General features: G+C 36.6%; 1 protein-coding gene across 5 annotated transcripts in view; it reads left to right on the plus strand.

Moving 5' to 3' along the window:
• The window catches only part of frmd4a (FERM domain containing 4A), a 187244-nt gene that overhangs the window by 35718 nt on the left and 130153 nt on the right, over positions 1-21373 (plus strand). The window contains exon 1 of one of the 5 annotated variants that reach the window (XM_028451681.1): positions 13045-13443. The exons of the other annotated variants lie outside the window; for them this stretch is intronic. Within the exon in view, the coding sequence (XP_028307482.1) occupies positions 13411-13443 (33 nt within the window). The 5' untranslated portion in view covers positions 13045-13410. Of the gene's footprint in view, positions 1-13044; positions 13444-21373 lie in introns of those variants that run through there. 5 annotated transcript variants of the gene reach the window in all.

Below are 21373 nucleotides of genomic sequence, written 5' to 3' on the forward strand. Positions count from 1 at the left end.
AGTCTTTTTCAAATTAAAATGCAACACACAATCTTAAACAAAAGTATTCTATACCTTCAATTCCTCAAATCAAAGTCTAGTTCAAATAAAATGCAATATAAAGAAAAGAAGAAAAACGGAAAAATACAGTATGAAAATATCTGAGCTGGTGCATCTTGTCACTTGGTTCACTAATGCTGGTTTCTCTGTGTTTGTTATACAGTATAAATAACACCATAAAAAAGGTCAAATAAATTTGTGATATAACATTGGGGTCACAATCTAAAAAATGCTGGGATCCACTGGCCTAATTACACACAGTAATACCTATTTATAAAGTGTATATTTTGTCCATATCTGTGAAGTGCAGGCTGAGGCTCCATGTCTAATCCTCTACTGCTGGCCTCAAGGACTTTTTCATTTGATGTTAGTTTAGAAAACTGCCTGTTATGCTTCACATTAGTCAGTAGAGGGCAGTGTGTGTACATCAGTGTGGAAGTAGTCATTATAACATGCAATGTTGGGTCTACCTGGTCATGCTTTTGTTCATGTTCACTAGAATGTATTTAAAAGATAATAGTAGAGTATTGTATCTGAATCTTGGAGGATCTTAATGAAGGATTATATAGATACACATTAGTGGCTGATGGATATCATGTGAAGCTTTACACAAAATAACCCTAAAAACACACAGAACAACAACACACAAAGAAAAATCTACAATATGACATCAAAAACACAGAGAAGAGTAAAATATACAAAATGACCCTATAAACACACAAACGGCAACAAAAACATACAAAATTAAAGAAACATCTACAAAATGACAACAAAAACACACAGAATGAGAGTAAATATATAAAATGACCCTAAAAACGCACAAATTAACAAAAAACACATATTATGAAAGAAAAATCTACAGTATGACAACAAAAACACAAATTAAGAGTAACATACACAAAGTGACTCCAAAAACATACAATGTAAGCATGGTCAACTTGCACCCATGCTGTCACGGTGTGAGTCTCTCTTTTGCAGAGCCCCTCTCTGTGTGTGATGTCTGCAGAGAATGCTGGTCACCCCTGACAACAGTTGCTAGGAAACCACATTGGAATGACATCATAGCACTGGGAGCGCTTACAACGGCACTCACGTTGAATAAAATAATTATCTTCCTGCACAAATGAGAATTTTGGTTCCAAAGAACAAACGAATAGAAGAAATGCTTTTAATGTCAGATCATATTTTATGTAGCGTTTACTGCAGAGATGGGCCACAAAAAGTGTGAACATTCACATGATGTTAAATGATGTTTAGTGTGTTTTGGGGGTCATCCTGTGTGTTATGAATCATTTTGAGTATTATTGTTGTCATTTTGTTTGGTTTTTCTTGTGTGTTTTTTTTTTTGTTTGTTTTTTTTGTTGTTTTGTTAGTTATGATTCATTTTGTGTGTTTATTGTGCTTTTTAATTTTTTTGATTGATTTTGTAGATCTTTGTTGATATTTTGTGTATTTTATTGTAATTTTGAATATGTTTTGATTCATTTTGTTGATTTTTGTGGATATTTTGTCGATTTTTATTCTATTTTTTAATGTCTTTGGAGTAAATTTTTGTATTTTTGTTATGATTTTGTGTATTCTATTGTAATTTCAAATGTTTTTGGAGTCATTTTGTAAATTTTAGTTGTTCTTTATTGTATTTTGCTCTAAATCTTTTGTGTTGTTTTAATTCATCGCATGCATATTTTGAGTCTGTGGCCCTTGGGCCACTAGTTCCCCATGTCTGATTTACTGGATCATTAAAGGCTGTTTCTTTGGCCTTTGAAACACACACACACACACGCACGCACGCACGCACGCACACACACACACACACACACTTCTTAAATCTCAGTTGTGAGATAAGACCTTTCTTCCTGTGAGCTGTGGTGAGGTGTGGCTAAAGAAGGGCTTTCCCTCTCTCCCTCTCTCTCTTTACTAGTTCCAGACCTGAAGGCCAACTTTCTCTGTGTGTCTCTGCGTGCACGTGTGCGTGCGTGTGTGTGTGAGTCCGATTCTGTGGCCCATCAGTATGCATGCGGGCTGTGTTCCCTGGGATTGCTGCTTAATGAACTTTAGATTAGATGTCAGACAAAATTCCCTCTGGCAACAATCAGCACAGCTCTCTCAGAAACCATCCAGGAAAGCTTTCCTCTGGAAAATAGCTGAAGTACTTTCACCCTTTAATGGATCCCAGTAAATCGTAACCTTGACCGCGACTCGTCTCTCTCTAACATCAAACGGCAGAAACCAAGTCTTCATAACTTTACTGCAGTTTTACCTGAAGTGTCCACGAGGAACTATCATTCTACATATTTCATAGTAATAATGTGTTGAATTGATTAAGGCACTTAGAAACACTTTACCTGGATTAGTGCTTCATTCCCTTCAAAGCCCACCAGTAAAATCTGTCGATATCAATTAAACAGATTGTTTTTCTCCTCTGTGTGTACTTTGGATTGTATGATGAAAAGAAAGAAGAATTAGTGTTAAAACTAATAAAAATTCTAAAGAATCCGTGTACCTTTTGTTCTTTGGTTATTCCGTTTTAAAACCAAATCAAAATAACAAGTGGTTATTTTGTTTTACTGATTTAAAACCAAAACAAAAAAAACAGGTAAGCAGAGTTTTTCTGTTGTTTTGTGTTTTTGTTTTTGTTTTGTGTGACGAGGAAATTAGTTGGAGAACTGAAGTCCGCTGCACCTGGTTTCCCTCCACAGGTCCTGGACCAGGTCTCCACACACAATAGGACTGTTTAGGATTTATTTCAGCAGTTTTCTGGTGCTGCTCCTGTTTTCATTCAGTCTGTGGATGTTTTAGCTCGTAAAAAGCTGCTCATGTTTATGTTAAGTTTCGCTGTGCTAAGGTCCAAATAGTATCCAGATAAACGAGTGACTGGCTATTAACTGTGAGGCTGGTGTGAGGAACAATAGGTGTTAGAACTTCTACCATTTGACACTTTTGCAAAAACAATTACAGCTTTTTTGAGGGCAGTAAAAATTTTTATTTTGCACGTTATAAATACCGCTAACAGCAGCTGTCGACGCATATGGAAGTTGATCATAAGAAACGAGGAGCACCAGTAGATTCATTACACCGCCTCTGGTTCCACATATCATGTGCATGTTTTACATACATCCATTTTTTGGTTTTGATTTATTTACGTATTAATAAAGTTTCAATTCACCAGTAATGTGACTTATGCGTTGCTTCTTTTTATGTCTGGACCGGGAGCAAATGTCTGCCCAGTCACCAGTTTATCTGGATACTATTTGGACCATAACACTGTTCGGTAAAGTTTGCAGATATTCACAGATTTGGAGTTCCAGCATCAATAACTCTTTAACGAAACATCAACAACACACAAATGACACCTCTGCCATCAGTGTGAGGTGGACAACATGATACAAGATCATTTTTATCAAACACAGCAGAATAAAAGTCCGTCTGCGGGGCGGCAGTGGCTTAGTCTGTAGGGACATGGGTTTGGAACCGGAGGGTTGCCGGTTCAAGTCCCAGTATGGACTATAAGAACAGAAGTTGTTCTGGTAGCTGGAGAGGTGCCAGGGCACTTCTCAAGCACTGCCAAGGTACCCTTGAGCAAGGCACTGACCTCAGCACTGCTCCCTTCATTGTAAAGTGACCTTGAGTACCCAGAAAAGCGCTATATAAAATTGATGTATAATAATAATATTAAAAACATCAAACTCTCGTCCTAGTTTCCCCGTAAATGTCCAAATATCACACAAACAGAACCACATTTAATTTTAAAACAGAAAAACACTGCTTGTTGGGTTTTTGGTTTTTCTTTATTTCTGTTTTGGTTTTAAGTCAGAAAAACTAATTAACCACACTATTTATTTGTTATTTTGATTTGGTTTTAAAACGGAATAACCAAAGAACGAAGGGTACACGGATTTGAAAGCAAAGCGGAGATGTTGAATATGTAGTAGGGAACAAGGGCCACAGGGGGCCACATGCAGACCTCAGCCTAATTTAGTGTGGCCCCCAAAGTAAATGCATAAAATGACTCAGAAAACACACAACTACAACAAAAACATACAAAATAGGATAAATATATGCAAAATGACAACAACAAAAAACAAAAGAATGAGAGAAAAATCTACAACATGACCACAAAATAGAGCAAAAAAAAAAAAAAAAAAATTCTCCAAAGAAAACACAAAAACAAAACTTACTGAGGGAGAATTATACACAAAATGAGAGTACAACATACATATGATAATAAAAATATGGGACAACAAAAGCACACAAACAAATATAAATTAAACATACATACTGAGAGAAAAATACACAACATGACTCCAAAAATAAACAAACGCTTTGTTCTGTCTGCATTAATGCTCAGATGTGTCATTATTTTTGATAATGTGACCCTCTGTTCAGATACAATCACATGTTTGTTACCCCACTGTGATAAAAGTTGGTCGTTTGTTGCTCAGTATTGTCAGTGATTGTTTACAGGGACATTTCTTTTCTTTTCTTGTTCCAAATGATAACTCTCATCCCTTCTTACTGTCATTGATTCAACTGTAACGCTGTGACTATGAGTCAGTTTATATAATATTCATCCTGATGCCTGAGCACACTCCATGAATAATGATGAATATGACTTTTTACTCTGACATATTGTTTAGATTCTGGACCAGTTATCATAGGAAACTAATGCTAAAGCACAAATAAACTCAATTTCCTCTTTTAAAAGCTCAAACTAAATTAATTTGTATTGAGTATTTAGGCAGCACCAATTTGCACGAGGAAAAGCAGACATTTGAGCAGCAGCAACATTGAAGCCAATTTCCCTTTTGCATCACAGTTTATTAGATAATAATAGCAATTGACACCTTTGTTTCCTTGTGTTAGTCACTGTTTTACAGCAGCTAATTACCTCAGCCCATTGGACGTCTCAGTCTTCAGGGTAATTGCAGTTCTTCGTAGAAAGCGGAACAAAAGAGGAATTTCCTCTGCATGTTCACTCGTGTCCATTAATGTGGCTCTGACACACGCACACGGACACACACACACACGCACGCACGCACGCATGCACGCACGCACACACACACACACACACACACACACACACACTTTACGTGTTGAAACAACCAGACTGCATGAAAACAAGAGAGGTACCAGAAAACTGCTGCTAGAAATCATGTGGGATTAAACCAGCTGAACCTTAAACAGTCCGATCCTCTCTCCAGTGTAACAATTTCACCGTGAATATCTAAATATAAAACTAACAGAGATTTATTTACTAATATTTTAATTTTAAAACAAAAAAATGCTGCGTATCTGGTTTTTGTTTGTTTTGTTTTTTTTATTTGGTTTTGAAACAAAAAGAACAAATGATACATGATTAAATGAACACTGTCAGAAGGATTATGTATTTACTATATTTACAGTATATACATGAAAAGTTCAGGTGACCATGACCAGCCTGTCCTTTGCCTCCTCATGCTTAGGGCCAGCTGATTGGTGTTATAGCCTTTTTTAGTCTAGAGACGGGTGCTGTAGTGCTTTTTGCTGCTGATAATGTCCTCATGGGCATTGTTGCCCCAGAGATGGTGGTTGTTGGTGTCTTTGGCTCTTGTAGAAAGCTCTGGAGGGTGGAGCGGATGCTTGATAAGAAGATTTCATTTCCCTCATCAGAGAAATGAACTCCGTCTGCAATGAACAATGAGCGTTTGTAGAACCTCAGCAGAGGATGTTCCACAACGTATCCATTGAAACAGTCTGACGTCCTCTTGACAAACTCATTGACGGTCGTTCTGTCCCTGATGATCTGGGACAGCTTCCCGTACCGCCAGGATCGGCGCTCATTAATGGCTGAGAAGATGATCTTCATTGCAGGGAATCTCTTGTGCAGTTTGGTCAAGTCCTCTTTGATTTTGATGTTTAGACTCTTTGCGACGTTTATGCCCAAGTTGTTCCCTCCGGCGTGAACCACGAGGATGTCAGGGGGCCCCTGGGTGGAAAGCTGCCCGTCAAAACGAGGCAGAACTCCTTCCCACCTCATTCCTCCTTTTCCAAACCAGCGCACGTTGGCATTTAGTCCCAAGTTATCACCAAAAAACTCTAGTGCAGCCTCCTCACCCCGCCGGATGTAACTAGAGCCGATTATCCACACCTGCTTGACTTTGTCCTTTCTCTGTGAACTGTAGCATAGACATAGAATGAGGTTAGGATGCATAGGTGTCTCATGAAAATAAAGAAATTAAAAATATTAATCATTGTCGTTTAGCCTCTCCTCGTGTTATCATCATATTAGCTCTAAGTGTGTAGTTCCAGTTATAAGTTAAGCCTCACTTCAGATTAAAAAAGTAAATTAATCATTTATGTTTTATCATTAGTACTTTTTTTTTTTAAACTAATAAATATAGTAGAGCTGTATATAATTTTTCTTACCTTTCAACCTGATGCTCCTGAGTCACTATTTCCCTCCTCTTTGCTGGAGGGAGGGCGATGACCTGCTCACTGTCTCGTTCATCTTCATCCAGCTCAACCAGCTTCCTTTTCACAGCTCCTTTCATGTTGACCATGCAATGCTGTTCTTCTCCAAACACCGACTCAGCAGTTACATGGGTTTGAGTCCCACTGCTTAAACAAAAACATGAAATTACAAAAAAGTCAATTGAATTTCTAAAGTGAATTTCCTCTATCAGGTTCATATTTGAGTTAAACTAAGTCAAAGACGCCTTACCTGTCAACTTCATGGTCCTGGGTCTTACATTGTCTCTTTTGTGCACGGGGGGAGATGTTTTCCTCACTTGTGTCTTTAATGTCATCAACCCACTTTCTTTTCAGACCATGTTTGGTTGTGAAAACACAATGCATAGAAATGTTGTTTCCCCACATGATGTGGTCTGAGATCAACAGTTTTTGAAAATCTGTCTGAAGAACTGCAGAAAAACTCTCCTCACACTCACACAAATGATGAGCTACTGAAGATGAAAGACAACTGTCTGTACAGCAGTTAGGCTTGTTACCACGGCGACCCATAACTGCTCATCTGATTGGTCAACACAGTTTTTTTTCAATTCAACAGTTGAATTTAAATCAAAACAGAACATTTCAGAAAACAAAATGACAAATATATATATACACACACACACACACACCTATCTGTCTGTACTGTAACATTTGGTGATGTAGGGCCTCTGATTTTCCATTTAAAATTTTTCAAAAATCAGGGTCACCTACATCCACGTCAATATTTAAGTTTCATAATTTTTGCCTGTTTAGATACTTTACTGCAGTGGTTCCTAACCTTTTTTAGATCGTGACCCCTTTTTGGTATCAAGAATTTCTGGCGACCCCCGAAGACATTTTTTTCTCGAATTAGTTTTTTGATACTGTTTGTTACACTGTGTTACAAATAAAAAGTAGCCAGGATTAGTGACAAGTTGTCAGATCATTTTTTTTTTTTTTTACTGAATTTTATTTAAACTAGATTTGCATTTGGCAAAATGTTAGTACACTGAACCAAAATATAAACGCAACACTTGTCACTTTCATGAGCTGAACTCAAAGATCTAAAACATTTTCTCTATACATAAAAAAAACCTATTTCTCTCAAATATTATATCAAATATACATCTGTCTAAATCTGTGTTAGTGAGCACTTCTCCTTTGTGAGATAATCCATCCCACCTCACATCAAGATGCTGACTAGACAGCATGATTATTGCACGGAGTGATCTTTGTTCCAGAACGTAACTTCCATTTGTTTTTGTCTGTTTTCCGTGTAATATTTCAGGCTTTAGAGCCAATCAAAGTACACAAAAGCGATGAATAAAGGCCATAAATCAGCACACACTAAACAAGGTGGGTGTGTTTTTGTGTGTGGGGTGGAAAAGGTCACATGGGGCTAATTCTGGGGTGCATTGGGGATGAAAGGTAAAGGATGGAGGAAGAAGAGGAGAGAGCGAAGGGGGATGGGATGGTGTTAAAGGACAATATCCAATATTATGTGCTCAGTCCTGTGTAGTATCGTCCTGTGATTTTAGTGTTTATCATCTGCTGTATCCAGTGTGTGTGTGTGTGTGAGAGATTCGCTGACAGCTGAACATTCTCTGTCAGCACTTCTTCTGCCTGATGGTGATCCACAGCACTGCTGCTGCTGCTGCGTCGTGTCCCTGTGGCGACTCGTCCACACAAAGCTCATCCTCATTCCTGCCTGGCCAGGAAAAGAAACTCCAGTCCTTGTTTTGCTCTAAAACAATATATCCACGCAGCTAAGAAACACAATTCAAACCCCCCGAATAACACAATCCTTCACATAAACACGCCGTTAGCCAAAGGTAAAGTAGCAATATAAATTCAGGCTGCATTGAGCAAAGAGAGAGGAAGTAAGGAAAGAGATGCAATCCACGTTTAAAAGACGTATGTGAACTTTTGACCGGATTTACAGCAATTTTTGTGAAATTTGTGATACTTTTTCTCGTAAAAATAAAATGTCAATCTAAATCTAAATGGTAAATGTTAAATATTAAATCTAAATGTTACATTTAAATCTAAATGTTAAATCTAAATGTTACATTTAAATCTAAATGTTAAATCTAAATGTTACATTTAAATCTAAATGTTACATTTAAATCTAAATGTTAAATCTAAATGTTAAATGTAAATGTTAAATGTAAATGTTAAATCTAAATGTTAAATCTAAATGTTCAATCTAAATGTTCAATATTAAATCTAATTGTTCAATCTTAAATCTAAAGGTAAATCAAAATGTTGAATATTAAATCTGAATCTAAATGTTACATTTCAATATAAACGTTAAATCAAAATTTTAAATCTCAATGGTAAATATAAAATCTAAATGTTAAATATTAAATCTAAATGTTAAATAATAAAATATAACGCCGTTTTTTTTTTGCACTCCAAACAGCGCGGAACCTTTCTCATTTTAATGGTTTGCGGTATACCCATAATACTGATGTAAAGCCTACAAGACAAGACGGGAGACTACCCTGAGACTGCCAAGCTTCCCAACTTTGTTTGCGTTAATTTTGGTTTATAAAAACACCATATGGAAAACACAAGCTTAGTTGTTTGAAAGTCGAGCAAGAAAGATCACCAAAGATGAAAACACTTCAAGTTAAGAGCGTTTCTCAGCAATTTTTTAGGTGTGATTAAAAAATAGAATAATGAACCACAGAGCATAATTAATTAATCACACCATTTTTTTTAATCTTTTGACAACACTAATTAAATCTCAATCTAAATGTTACATTTAAATCTAAATGTAACATTTTAATAAATGTTAAACATTTAGATTTAACATTGACATACGAGAAAAAAAATACAACAAATTTCACAAATATAACTGTAAATCTGGTCAAAAGTAACATAAAAAAAAAAACTTGACGTTTTTTAAATGTGGTTTGTTGCTAAATGTTGCAAAAAGTTGCTGTTGTTTTGTTTAGCATGTGCAACCTTACAATCGGCGCCCCATAGAAAAATGGGTTTTGGAGGGTGAAGGTGCTGGAGATTCATTTACAAAGCACCTGCCCCACGACTGCTGTGGGGTCAAAGGTCACTGATTAATGAGATCTGAGTTCTTTCACCTTCTGTACAGAGACCTGCACAGCTGTGCTTCAGTTTTAAAATCATTTTAATGAGTGTATCAGAGATTCTTAGTGCGTGTTTATCATTCTCCCTCAGTGATAGATGAGTTCTACTGTCATACCATCTCATATAGTCTAATGATCGGATTCTCTCGGGACAATCTACACTTTAAACACGTTTTATAAGTGGCTGCATGACTATAAATCTTTATCGTGTTGACTTATTGTAATGTTTTGCTAATTGGCCAAAAGATTATGAATATTTGATCAGATTTTCCTCACTGGGCCCTGAGATGTTCCACAGAATACAAAGACTTATAAGGAAATTATTGGAGACTTTGGATTTAGTATGAATAAATAATTAGGTCATGCTACATTTTTGTTGTTGGGATGAGTTTTGGTGGCACTGGTCTTTCTGGGATGATTTTGAATGGTTTTTCCTCCATTTTCACCAGTTTCTGTCTATCATTCTAACACTGTGTGAACTAGAGATACTAAATTTAAATTCTAATTATAGTGTCAGTCAGTGTGTCTGTCATTCTCTGTTTTTGTGTGTTAGCGCTAGGATTGCAAAGAGGCAGTACATTTTCATTAAATTTCCACAAGAAAATAAGCTTTGGAATTTTGGGAATATAATTATAAATATCAACGTTTCATGGGAATGATTTATTGGAATTAACTAGAAATTAAGAATACTTTTGAAGAACTGTATCATGTCCAAACATAAATATTAGTCTCCATTTAAAGTAATATAATTCAAAAACATAACAGTTCGACTATGGTTGCAAAAATCTGAGAATTTTCAAATTTGTCATTTTTTCATAGGAAATGAAGGAACATTTTCAAATTAACCTATTCACTGCCAGCCATTTTCAGAACGGCTACCCCCGCCTCACTGCCAGCCATTTTAGAGCATTTTGACTGATTTTTAAAGACCCACAGAATATTTTTTACTATGACAATCTGAAATCAGATTCTGAAAGATTAGAGTCTCTACTATCATCAGAAAAAAGCTTCCATAATCAGCAGTTGAATAGAGGCAAGTTTCACACAAATTTCCAGTTTCTGACAAAAAAAAGGCCTTCTCTGAAAAATTCTGTCAGTGAATTTGAAACAATTTTTTTTTTGCTTTTGGGACAGCTCAACTTTGGTTTCCTTCTGTAAAACTACAAAAACAACAGCTTTTGATGGCAAAATTATTATTATTTTGCTATCTGGGTCAGAGTTCTATGTTCACCGCTTGCCCTGGTTTGTTGATCATTTTCTCTCACGATCGTGACGCTCTCAATAGTCCACTAATGGTACGTTCACACCAAACGCGTTTCGGACATCAAAATGGAGTTCCTCGCTGAACACGCCGCCTCCGACTCTCGTTCATCAGCTTTACATTATCCAGAGAGTGACGCCGTTTCTGAATTCACCAGAGCTGCGCTCGGACAACAGTCGCTTTCAGTGCTACTTCCGTCTCTCCCGTGCCCAGTTTGACGACCTGCTGACCCGCATCGGCGCTCGCATCTCCTACCAGGACCCCAACTACAGGCGCTCTATTCCAGCAGAAGAGCCTGTCCATCTGCCTCCGCCTCCGGTTAGTGTTTTTTTTTCTTTTCTTCTTCTCATTATTCTGATACGTCACGATTGGGAAACGCTCCTGATTGGTCTCCGCAATATGCCCCAAAAGTTCAACAATCCTATCTCCAGCAACGAACGCACACCAAAAGAGTCCGTCGCGCGAAAAGCTTCAAAACGCGCTGCACAGGAGGCGCGGGACCTCCGATGCTCCCTAGAAGCGCGTCCACCATGTATTGTGAATTTAAACCTGCCACTTTCTACGTGTTTGCTGTGAACGCGCCATTAGTTCCACACATGCTGTGGTCGAATGTGCGCTGCTTGAACTGCTGATTGCTTCGCAATCTTCCCTCGTAGCGCCATTTTCTGCCTCGTCCCTGGCTTCTCCCTCCCCAGTGATGGTGCTAATCATGGCTAATCTCTCATCCAAAGGTGCACTGCTGCCACCTACATGACATCAGTTGGTCACTACATCATAGTACATCAAGCCTTGTCTCCTAGCAAACCCCGTCGAAAAACACATTTGATGTATTTTTACGTCAATGGCAGTGAATGAGGTCATAGTTGTGAAAATTATATTTTAGCATTATTTAAGATATCAACATCAGTTATTTAAAATTACTCAAAATGTCCAATTCATTCTACTAAATATTTCACCGTATATATTTTTAAAAATCCCGAAAATTCGCAAGTTTAAGTTGGGTGTTTTTTTACTAGAAATTTTTGGCGTTGCCAAGAAAGTCCCAGGAGTGAGAGAGTGAAAATTTTCCCTCATCCCTGTTGATGCCCAGAAAGAACTCATAAAGATGCATTAAAGTGATCAGCAGACTCCTCTGAGGAAGACTGACAGTTGACAGTGTCAAGAAATCAAAGTAAATTTTCTGAGAAGAGTTGTCAAAACAAACGTCATTATGCGTACAAAGAAAGGATGGTTTGACAAGATCTTCTCTGTAACACTCATGCAGGGCTATTAAGGGCATCCCCAGGGATTCTGGTTTAATGAATGTTTTTTTAGTCCTATTCGGGTCATTACACGGGAGTCAAACTAAAAATACATGAAAAATCCATCGGTATGAGACAGGAACCCTCGTGGACTGCTTTAGTTTGTAGTGAAAAGCTTGTCAGAGTCAGCAGGATGTCACCTGGACAACTTTTGTTTTTTTCATTGTTAGAGCATAAAAATGCGTTGCAGGCACAGGGGGTGCATAGGTTTTATTTATTTATTTCACTTTTTTTTTTAATGGTCTCACTGCATCCACCACGTTGTTTCCATGGCAACGGTGGGATGCAGCACAGTGTAGAGGTGATGATGTGTTTCTGCACTTGCCCACTGAAGTGAAAGCAGGCGTGACACACCCCTAACACACACACGCACACACACACACAGTCATGCATGTGTGCACGTTAACCTTCAGGTAAAACAACCTAGCTTGTCGTAGCTCTCTGCTTGCACACGTTATGGGTGCGTGCACGAGGGGAGAGTGCACGTGGAGCCATGGGGATTTTTGAGGATGGGCATGGTTTGTGTGTGTGTGTGTGTTTGAGGAGAGGGTGACTCATCATGCCTTGTCTGCTAAGAGAATAGACTCTGATCAGGTTGCTATGGAGATTAAAAGCCACTATTGTCAAAGGGGACAAAAGCGAGACCCAAAACTGGCCTTCTCTCGCTTTCTTCTTCTCTTTCTCACTGACGCCTTTGCTTGTGACGCACAGACACACAATAAATGTACATCTTTGTCTGACCCCCCCACCCCAACACTTTTTGGGCGGGAACGAGGAGATGACAGTCAACAAAAAAAGAGGTAGAGAGGGCGAGCAGAGGCAGGAGGAACAAGAGTGGGAGTGAAGGGAGAGCCGGAGAGCTTCGCCATGAGAAAAAAAAAAAAGGAAACCTGCAATCATTTGCCACATTGAAGGGAACAAATGTAGCTGGAGGCAGTGAGGGAGGGAGAGAGAGAGAGCAAGAGAGAGGGAAGACCTTGTCTGGACTCTCCACATTAAAGCCACAGTGTTTGGAAGACAATTACACATCAACTGACTGGTTGGCAGAGGGAGTCGCTGCACCTCTCTCTCTCCTATGACTGAACACACACACAGACCGTCTGTGTGTCTGTCTCTGTGGATGCTGAGCGCGTAGAGATGTTCGCTAAAGGATGAGCGAGTGTTTCTAACAGGATCTAAAACACTCACTGGGATAACACAATTACACAGTTCACTGGAACCAAAGCAATCAGCCATGGAGGGACTGCTGTCTCCTATGAGGACGAGGGTAAGCTACGCTAAACTAAGCCAAAGCTTCTGCTTTATACTTGAAACTTGTTTGTCGTCCTGCTTCTATTCAACCTATAGAGCTGATGAGATAAGAGTGCATGAAGTTTGGAATTAGGAAAACACTGCTTTGGAAAAGTTGAAATGTTTTCTACTTTTGTGTAATGATTATGAATGAGTGAGTGTTTCAGAGTGGTGCTGCTCTCCATTTACATTAGGGGTGTGCATTGCCATGAATCTGACAATTCACAGTTTGCATGTCATGATACAATATATACCAATACCAAACAATATGATATACATCATGATATATTGTGATATCAGTACAAAATGGCATGAAATAAGATTTAAAAAAATTAACTTGCAAGAACAAGTAAATGGTAACTGTAATTGAAGAACCTATATTAAAAACAAGTGGTATGTGTTTATCAAAGTATTAAATTACATTTTTCAAAAAAGTTTAACTTTTGCATCTACAACAGATTCTGATTCTGTTAAGTTCTTAAATGATTTAAAATAGATCTATAAAAGTGCCCAGTGTCTTTCATCAACTTCCAGTTAAAATGCATTGAGTAGTGAGGTAGTTTAACAAGGTCTGATGTGGTTCACTGACACCTGGTGACCAGGAGTTTACCTGCTATGCATATGTCAGCACAATTCAATGTTTTTTTCATTAAAAAAAACATGATTAAAAAAATGTATTTGGACTTTTTTTTCGATCTATACAGTAATCGTGCAGTCAAATATCGCGATATATCAGACCCTTAGTTTACAGCCCCTACCCTTTGGATTCAGGATAGAGGATGGGGTTTTAGAAAGAAACAAAACTTAACATGTGCTGTCCATTAGAGAAGAAAAAGCCAAAAGTGTGACATATTGTGAAGCTGTTTGTTGATAAATGTGCCTGTGTGACATTTTGCATCAGTACATTTAACCCAGAATTATCATTGTGGGAAGTAGGGATGTAAAGATTAATCATGAGGCAGTTAAAAAAGGTTCAAATGTGTCACAGTTCACGTTAAATTGAATCGCAGTACTTTTAAAATGTATTTATTTATTTTTACAGCAAAAGGCGTTATTTATTTAGAATTTGAAATTCAGGACGCACCACCGTGTTTTAAATCAGAATTGTGGAAGCATTTTGGCTTCCCCAAGAGAAAATGAAAGAAGTGAGAAAGAAAGAAGATGTGAAATCCAAGGTAAGAGGGGCACAGAGAGGAAAGGGAGAAACAAGAGAGAGAATGAAAGCCATAGTTTGTTTATTTGTGTTATTTCTTTGATGTGGGATTTGTCCAATTGTTAAGGCACAGAATACATTTTCAGTTGTACTTTTATGCACTATTATGCAGTTTTGCATAGTTTACTGTGGAACCAGAATTTAATGAATAGGCTTCATCTTATTTCTTTATTTATTTCATTCAGGATTTATTTTTATTTAAATGGCATTGTTTTGCATAGTTTATCAAGGGATTCTTTTGGCAATGAAAGATAAAAGAAAATAGTACAATTTTTTTTTTTTTTCAAAGAAAAAAAAGAATATTTTTCATTCATAATTTGTCTGCAGTCTCATTTTGTAAAATAAATTGTGAGAGAATGGTATCGTGAACCCAGTATTGTGAATCGAATCGTATCGGGAGTTGAGTGAATCGTTACATCCCTAGTGGGAAGACTTTATTGAGTTTTTTTTTCTTTTTTTTTTTTCCAAAATAAAAAAAGGGAAAAGAAAGAACTTAATTTAGTTAAAAATATTGAGATTTATATTGTGTATCACCATTTTGAAAAAGAATATTCAGATATTTGTATTTGTTTATATCGCCCAGCTCTAGTTAAGAGTGAATAGTATATGTTAAGGTGCGTACACACCGAGCGTGACTTCAGCGACTCTGGCGAATAGATTACGTCAATACTAACTAAGATAACACAATTACACACAGCTGAGAGAGTGTGAGCCACTGGAACCAAAGCAATCAGCCATGGAGGGACAGCTGTGTCCTATGAGAATGAGGGTAAGCTACGCCAAAGCTTCAGCTTTAAACTACAAAACTTGTTTGTCCTGCTGATGATGTTCAACCTATAGAGCTGCAGGGAATCATCTGAAGTCTGGAATTAGGAAAACACTGCTCTACAAAAGGTTGAAATGTTTTCTACTTTCATGAATATGCATTTTGTGTTATGATTGGTGTTATGGTGCTGTTCTCTGTTTACAGTAGGGCTGTGCATTGCCATGAATCTGACGATACAATATAATTCATGATTTGCACGGTACGATATATCCCGATACTAAACAATATGATATATATCACAATAATTACAGATTAAACCTTTTCAAGTGCAAAATGGTATACAATACAATTTATTTCATTTTTTTTTTAAACTTGTGAGAACAAATAAATAGTAACTAGCTGTAATTCAAGGACCAATATTAAAAACAAGTGATATGTTTATCAAACTATCAAAGTACGTTTTCAAAAAACTTTAAGTTTGCTTCTACAACAGATTCTGATTCTGTTAAGTTCTTAAATTCTTTGAAAACACGTAACCACATACTGTACATCTATTATTAGTATTACTAGTGTCCAGTATGTTTTATGAAAATAAAGTGTAGTTAACTTCCAAGCTAAAAAGCATTGAGAAGTGAGGTAGTTTATTATTGACACTTTCAACCCTTTTTACCACTTTTTCTGTCCATTTGTGGCCACTCAAATTTACAACTTTTAACCAATTTCTGTGGTTTTTAAAACCCCATTTCACCACCTTTTCCACCATTTTTGGTTACTTTGAACCCATTTTTCCCCCCGACTTTACTGATTAGATGTGTCACAATTATAGACTTTTTTGAAACAATTATTGTCTGAGAAATATTTACGACTTCACGATTATCTCGATTATATTTGTATTAATTGATTTCCTCATTGGTCTTCAATTATCATTTATATCCATCTTTGGATGCTGTCATAACAAAATATTATATTAAGAATGTAACAATGTAAAGTCACCAAAAACTACGAGAAACATTCATTGAAAAAAAATAATTGAATGAATGAATGAGTGAGTGTTTCAGAGTGGTGCAGTTCTCCATTTACAGCCCCTGCTCTTCAGCATAGAGAATGATGTGTTAGAATAAAAACAAAACAGAATTCAGTTTGTGTAAATAGTGTCAGTTTATTGTGCTTCTGTTTTATTCAATCCTCTGTGTGAGATACTGATGTCTCTGTTCTGTGTGCGTGTGTGTGTGTGTGTGTGTGTGTGTGTGTGTGTGTGTGTGTGTGTGTGTGTGTGTGTGTGTGTGTGTGTGTGTGTGTGTGTGTGTGTGTGTGTGTGTGTGTGTGTGTGTGTGTGTGTGTGTGGACAGTAATCAGCTCTGAGAGGTTCCCTCCGCCTCCTGGGCAGGATTTTTATATACTTTTTTTTTCATGTTACTTGTATATCGTGAGTGTCAAATTGGGAAATATGTGTGCATGACGAGCAGATATTATGATGTTATTAATATTTATAAAGGTTGTTATTGGTTGTTTGTGGTGGATTAGTGTGTGTTTTTATGGCAGTTTCCTACACAGTCGTCACTGAAACTGTAAATCAACACAGAATTACACCTGAAATAACATTTTAATGACGTGGTTTCTTCTTTTTCATCCTTTTTAAACTGAATTAATTCTATTATTTTACAATACAGCATGGATGATTGAAGATATTTCTCCCTCTCAGCCACTTACTTTTTAAAATTACTTCTGATACTGTCCTGGATACCAAAAATAAATTCCTTTTTTGATCTTTTTCAACAATATGTCCTCAATAACCCTCCACGTTAGCAAGGTTAAAGCAGTGACGTCAAACTGGATTCCTGCAGATTCAAGATATATTGAGATTTCTATTTTGGCAATATACAAAATGACAATATGTCCTGTAACAATATATTGTTATTTCATAGCTTATTATTTTGTATTAAAATACTCGTTTTAGGAGCCTCTGCTTTCACTAATTCAGCATGAAAAGCTCAGTTAGATGTATTTCTGAGTGTGTCCTAACTCAGACCTTCATCTAAACAAGCAACTCTACAGAACTCACTCACATGTGCTGTCCCTTAGAGGATATTATTATTATGTTTGTTATTAAATGTGCCTGTCTGGCATCTTGTAACCTAGAATTGTCTTTCTGGTCAGACTTTGTTGAGGTTTGTTTGTTTGGTTTTTAAAGAAAGAAAGGGGGGGGGGGGGGTGGGGGGGGGGGGGGCAGAAAAATAAGTGAAAAAAAGGAATAATACTATGAAATTAAAGATATTGAGATTTATATTGTATATTGGCATTTTGAGAATTTATATTGAATATTTTTCCCCGACTTTACTGGGTCGGGATGTCACGATTACAGATTTTCTTGACACAGTTATTGTTGGACAAGTAATTACGATCACAATATTATATTTGCATTAATTGACTTCAGACTACCATGAATTAGTAAAATCACATGAACATGAACATTCTTTGTCTTTGGTTTTAATTTGAATTTATATGCATTTTTGGATGCTCTCATAACAAAATAATATATCAACAATGCAAACAAAGTAACCCAAAAGTACAAGAAACATTACAGTTATCCTATTTAAGGTGTTGGTGAATCAGAATAAAGTAAAAATAAATAATGATAGTAAAAAAAATAATAAAATTGTTTGGCTGTTTTTGGAATAAAGGGGAAAATATGTAATAAAAACAAAACATACTGTATATAAAACATTAAATCATTTTTAACATCCAGTAGAATAAGTGTAAAAATATGTGATATGCAAATATATAAATGTTTGTTTGTCTCATATTATGTTGCCAGATATGAATATTTTGGTCCTTTAGTTTTATTTTGAAATTACATTGCTGAAAAAGGGAGCAAGCAGGAAAATACATACAAATACATTTTAGCTCAATAAAGATGGAAAAATCCCTTTAAAATATTTTGTCTACTGAACAGATCAGTCTAAAGATTTGATCTGTTTCTTCTCCTTTAACTTTGAAACCCTTTACTTCTGTTTATCAAACCTGGCAACCTGAATGTTTGCATTTGGTGCCCACCTGTCTCTGTCTGCCTCCTGCCATGTCACTGGCACTCATAATGAATGTGGTAATCAAAGCTGAGTCTAATTCAAAGGGGAGGCTTTGGGCGGCAGCTATGGTGGAAGATAGATTTGGCTTCAAAGCTTTGGCACAGATTCGTTTCTTCAGTTTGTTCTTCTTTATTCAGATTCTCCCAAAAAAGACGAGGGAATCGTTTTAATTGACATTTCCATTTATCTTCATTAGACACATTGAGCGTCAGGCTCTCCACGGTCATTCTATGAAGCAGTTTGGCATCATCGTCACTTCAACAGCTTGATATGATTCACAGAATGATAAATCAGCACAAACACATTGTCAACGTTTGCTGAGTGTAATGTGATTTTGTGAGAGTCGTCCTAATGAGAGGACAGACCAATGCAGGGGCCACAAAAGTGTGATCGTCTGATCCCAGGGCCAATTTATCCACATTCATATCAGCGTTTAGAATAATAAGCTATCTGAGCATTAATACAGAAAACAACCAAGGGATTGTGTGTTTTTGTTGTTGTTTTGTTGTGTTTTTGATGTCATCTTGTTTACTTTTCTGGCATATTTGCGTGTTTTGCAGTTGTTTGTGTATTATGAGTTAATATATATATATATTATTGCAATTTTGAATGTTGAGTCATTTTTTGTAGATTTTTGTTGACGTTTTGTGCATTTTATTGTAATTAAAAAAAATAAAAAATTTATTCATTTTGTAGATTTTTTGATGTTATGTGTATTTTATTGTAATTTTGAATGTTTTGTATCCATTTTGTAGATTTTTTTTTGACATTTTGTGTGTTTTTGTTTTGATTTCGTATTCTATTGTAATTCTTAAAGTTTTTAGAGTCATTTTGTGCATTTTCGTTGCTTTTTTGTGTATTTTGCTGTAAATATTTTTTGTTTTTTGGATTCATTGTGTGTAAATGTTGAGTCGTTTTGTGCGGAAGCTGCACAAAAATAGTCAGAGGGCCGCATGTGGCCCCCGTGCCGCTAGTTGCCCATGTCTGGGCAAAAGGCACAGAACCAAACGTTGTTTGGCAAAAAACTAAAAAATAAACAGTGACCTATAGAAACTAAAGCTGTTCCATTTCCCATTAGAAGCTCCTTAAAATAGAGCAGAAACTGTTTGGGGAGCTTTTATCTCTGCCAAACATCTTCCCCTCAGAGCTCTATTTTATTTACTTTCCTCCACCAAAGTAGTTTTTCCTCCCTGCCCTATGTATCTCTTTGTTTCTTTATTTAATGTGACAGTAATGGGCACTGAAGCAGGAAAACTAAATAACAGTCGGCATCACTGAGCTGTGCTGCTCTTGTGCAGTTAGACAACACAAAAAAAGAATACACGCTGTCACAAATAAGCAGCGCACGCAGTAAGAAAAAGAAGTAGGCACAAGAATTCCGAGGGGGAATTCTTGTCTGTTTTTCTAGAAACTTTATTGTCTTTTATTCTATAAAGTCTGCTCTACAATCACATCTCACACGAAGTTTGTTAGTGAACATCATTAGTTTACTTTCAAAATTCAGTTTCCAGATTTTTATAAGGATAAAAGAGATGAAGATTCTCTTCTGATGGTTTCCACAAAGTTGGGACTGGTGTAATAAATCCCAGTGGTGCCTAATGAATGAATGTGGGTCAGTAGGACAGGGACCGTGAGCCTCATTAGAACCTTCCTCTTGAGAACAAGTTCTGCCCTGAGACACTTTAATACACATACATATACAGTACTATACCAGGGTGTGTGTGATTATGTTCATTGCAATTTTTAATCTTTTTTTTATTAATTTTCTAGATTTTTGTTGACATTTTGTGTATTTTATTATAACTTTGAATGTTTCTGGAGTAATTTGATGTATTTTGGTCCTCATTTTGTGTATTTTATTGTCATTTTGTATCTTTTTTATTCATTTTGTAGATTTTTGACATTTTCTATATTTTTGTTCTGTTTTTGAATGTTTTTGGAGTCATTTTGTAGACTTTTGTTGACATTTTGTGTGTTTTTCTTGTGATTTTGTGCATTTTATTGTAATTTTGATTCTTTTTTTATTAATTTTATGTATTTCTGTTGACATTTTGTGCATGCGTGCGTGCGTGCGTGCGTGTGTGTGTGTGTGCATTCAACCCCAATTAAACATTACACCCAACAACTACCAGTGGAACTACCTCAATGAAGCTATTTCTCACCTATTTGTTGATGTTTTCCATGTACTTTACTGATTATTATTCCATAAACTTTTGGGAATCGTCTAGAAAACTCAGGACAATTATGTGTTTTGTTCTGCTGTTTGTGAGTTTGACAGTAATTGATTAATTGGCAAAAGTAAATAAAAAAAAAAACCTTTTCAAAACCTATTGGAACAGTGACTTCATACTGATTCCGAGGGTTATACTGACTGGAATTCTGTCAGGGAGGGGGAATTCGGACTCAGAGGCGGATTCACTAAAGGTTTAGGGGTATTAAAATGTGTGCAAACATCACTCCATGCGCTAATAAGGGGTATAAACCCTAGGGAAGCAGGAGTGCACTGCTGCTGCCTGACGCAATGCACCCTCAATCCATTTAGTGCGTTTCCCTCTGATGAATATGTATAGTAGGCGGATCTCACAAGGGGAGCAAAAATCTGGGAGGAGGACATGCAAATAAATAAAAGTTTGTGCGCAATCCAATTCATCAAACCAGGAACTGTTTGTGGTGATTTTAGCACCGGAAAATAGTACGACTGAGAAGCAGGTGCAAAAAAAAGGCTCCAGTTAACATTTCTAGTATAAGAAAATAATTCAAATAAAACAACAGTCAATATTAACAGTCACTGAACGTGTGTGTGAGGTTTTCACCGTCAAACTCTTGTGGTGCGTTGATGAAA

This window comes from Gouania willdenowi, chromosome 6 (assembly GCF_900634775.1).
Source record: "Gouania willdenowi chromosome 6, fGouWil2.1, whole genome shotgun sequence".
Lineage (NCBI taxonomy): Eukaryota > Metazoa > Chordata > Actinopteri > Blenniiformes > Gobiesocidae > Gouania > Gouania willdenowi.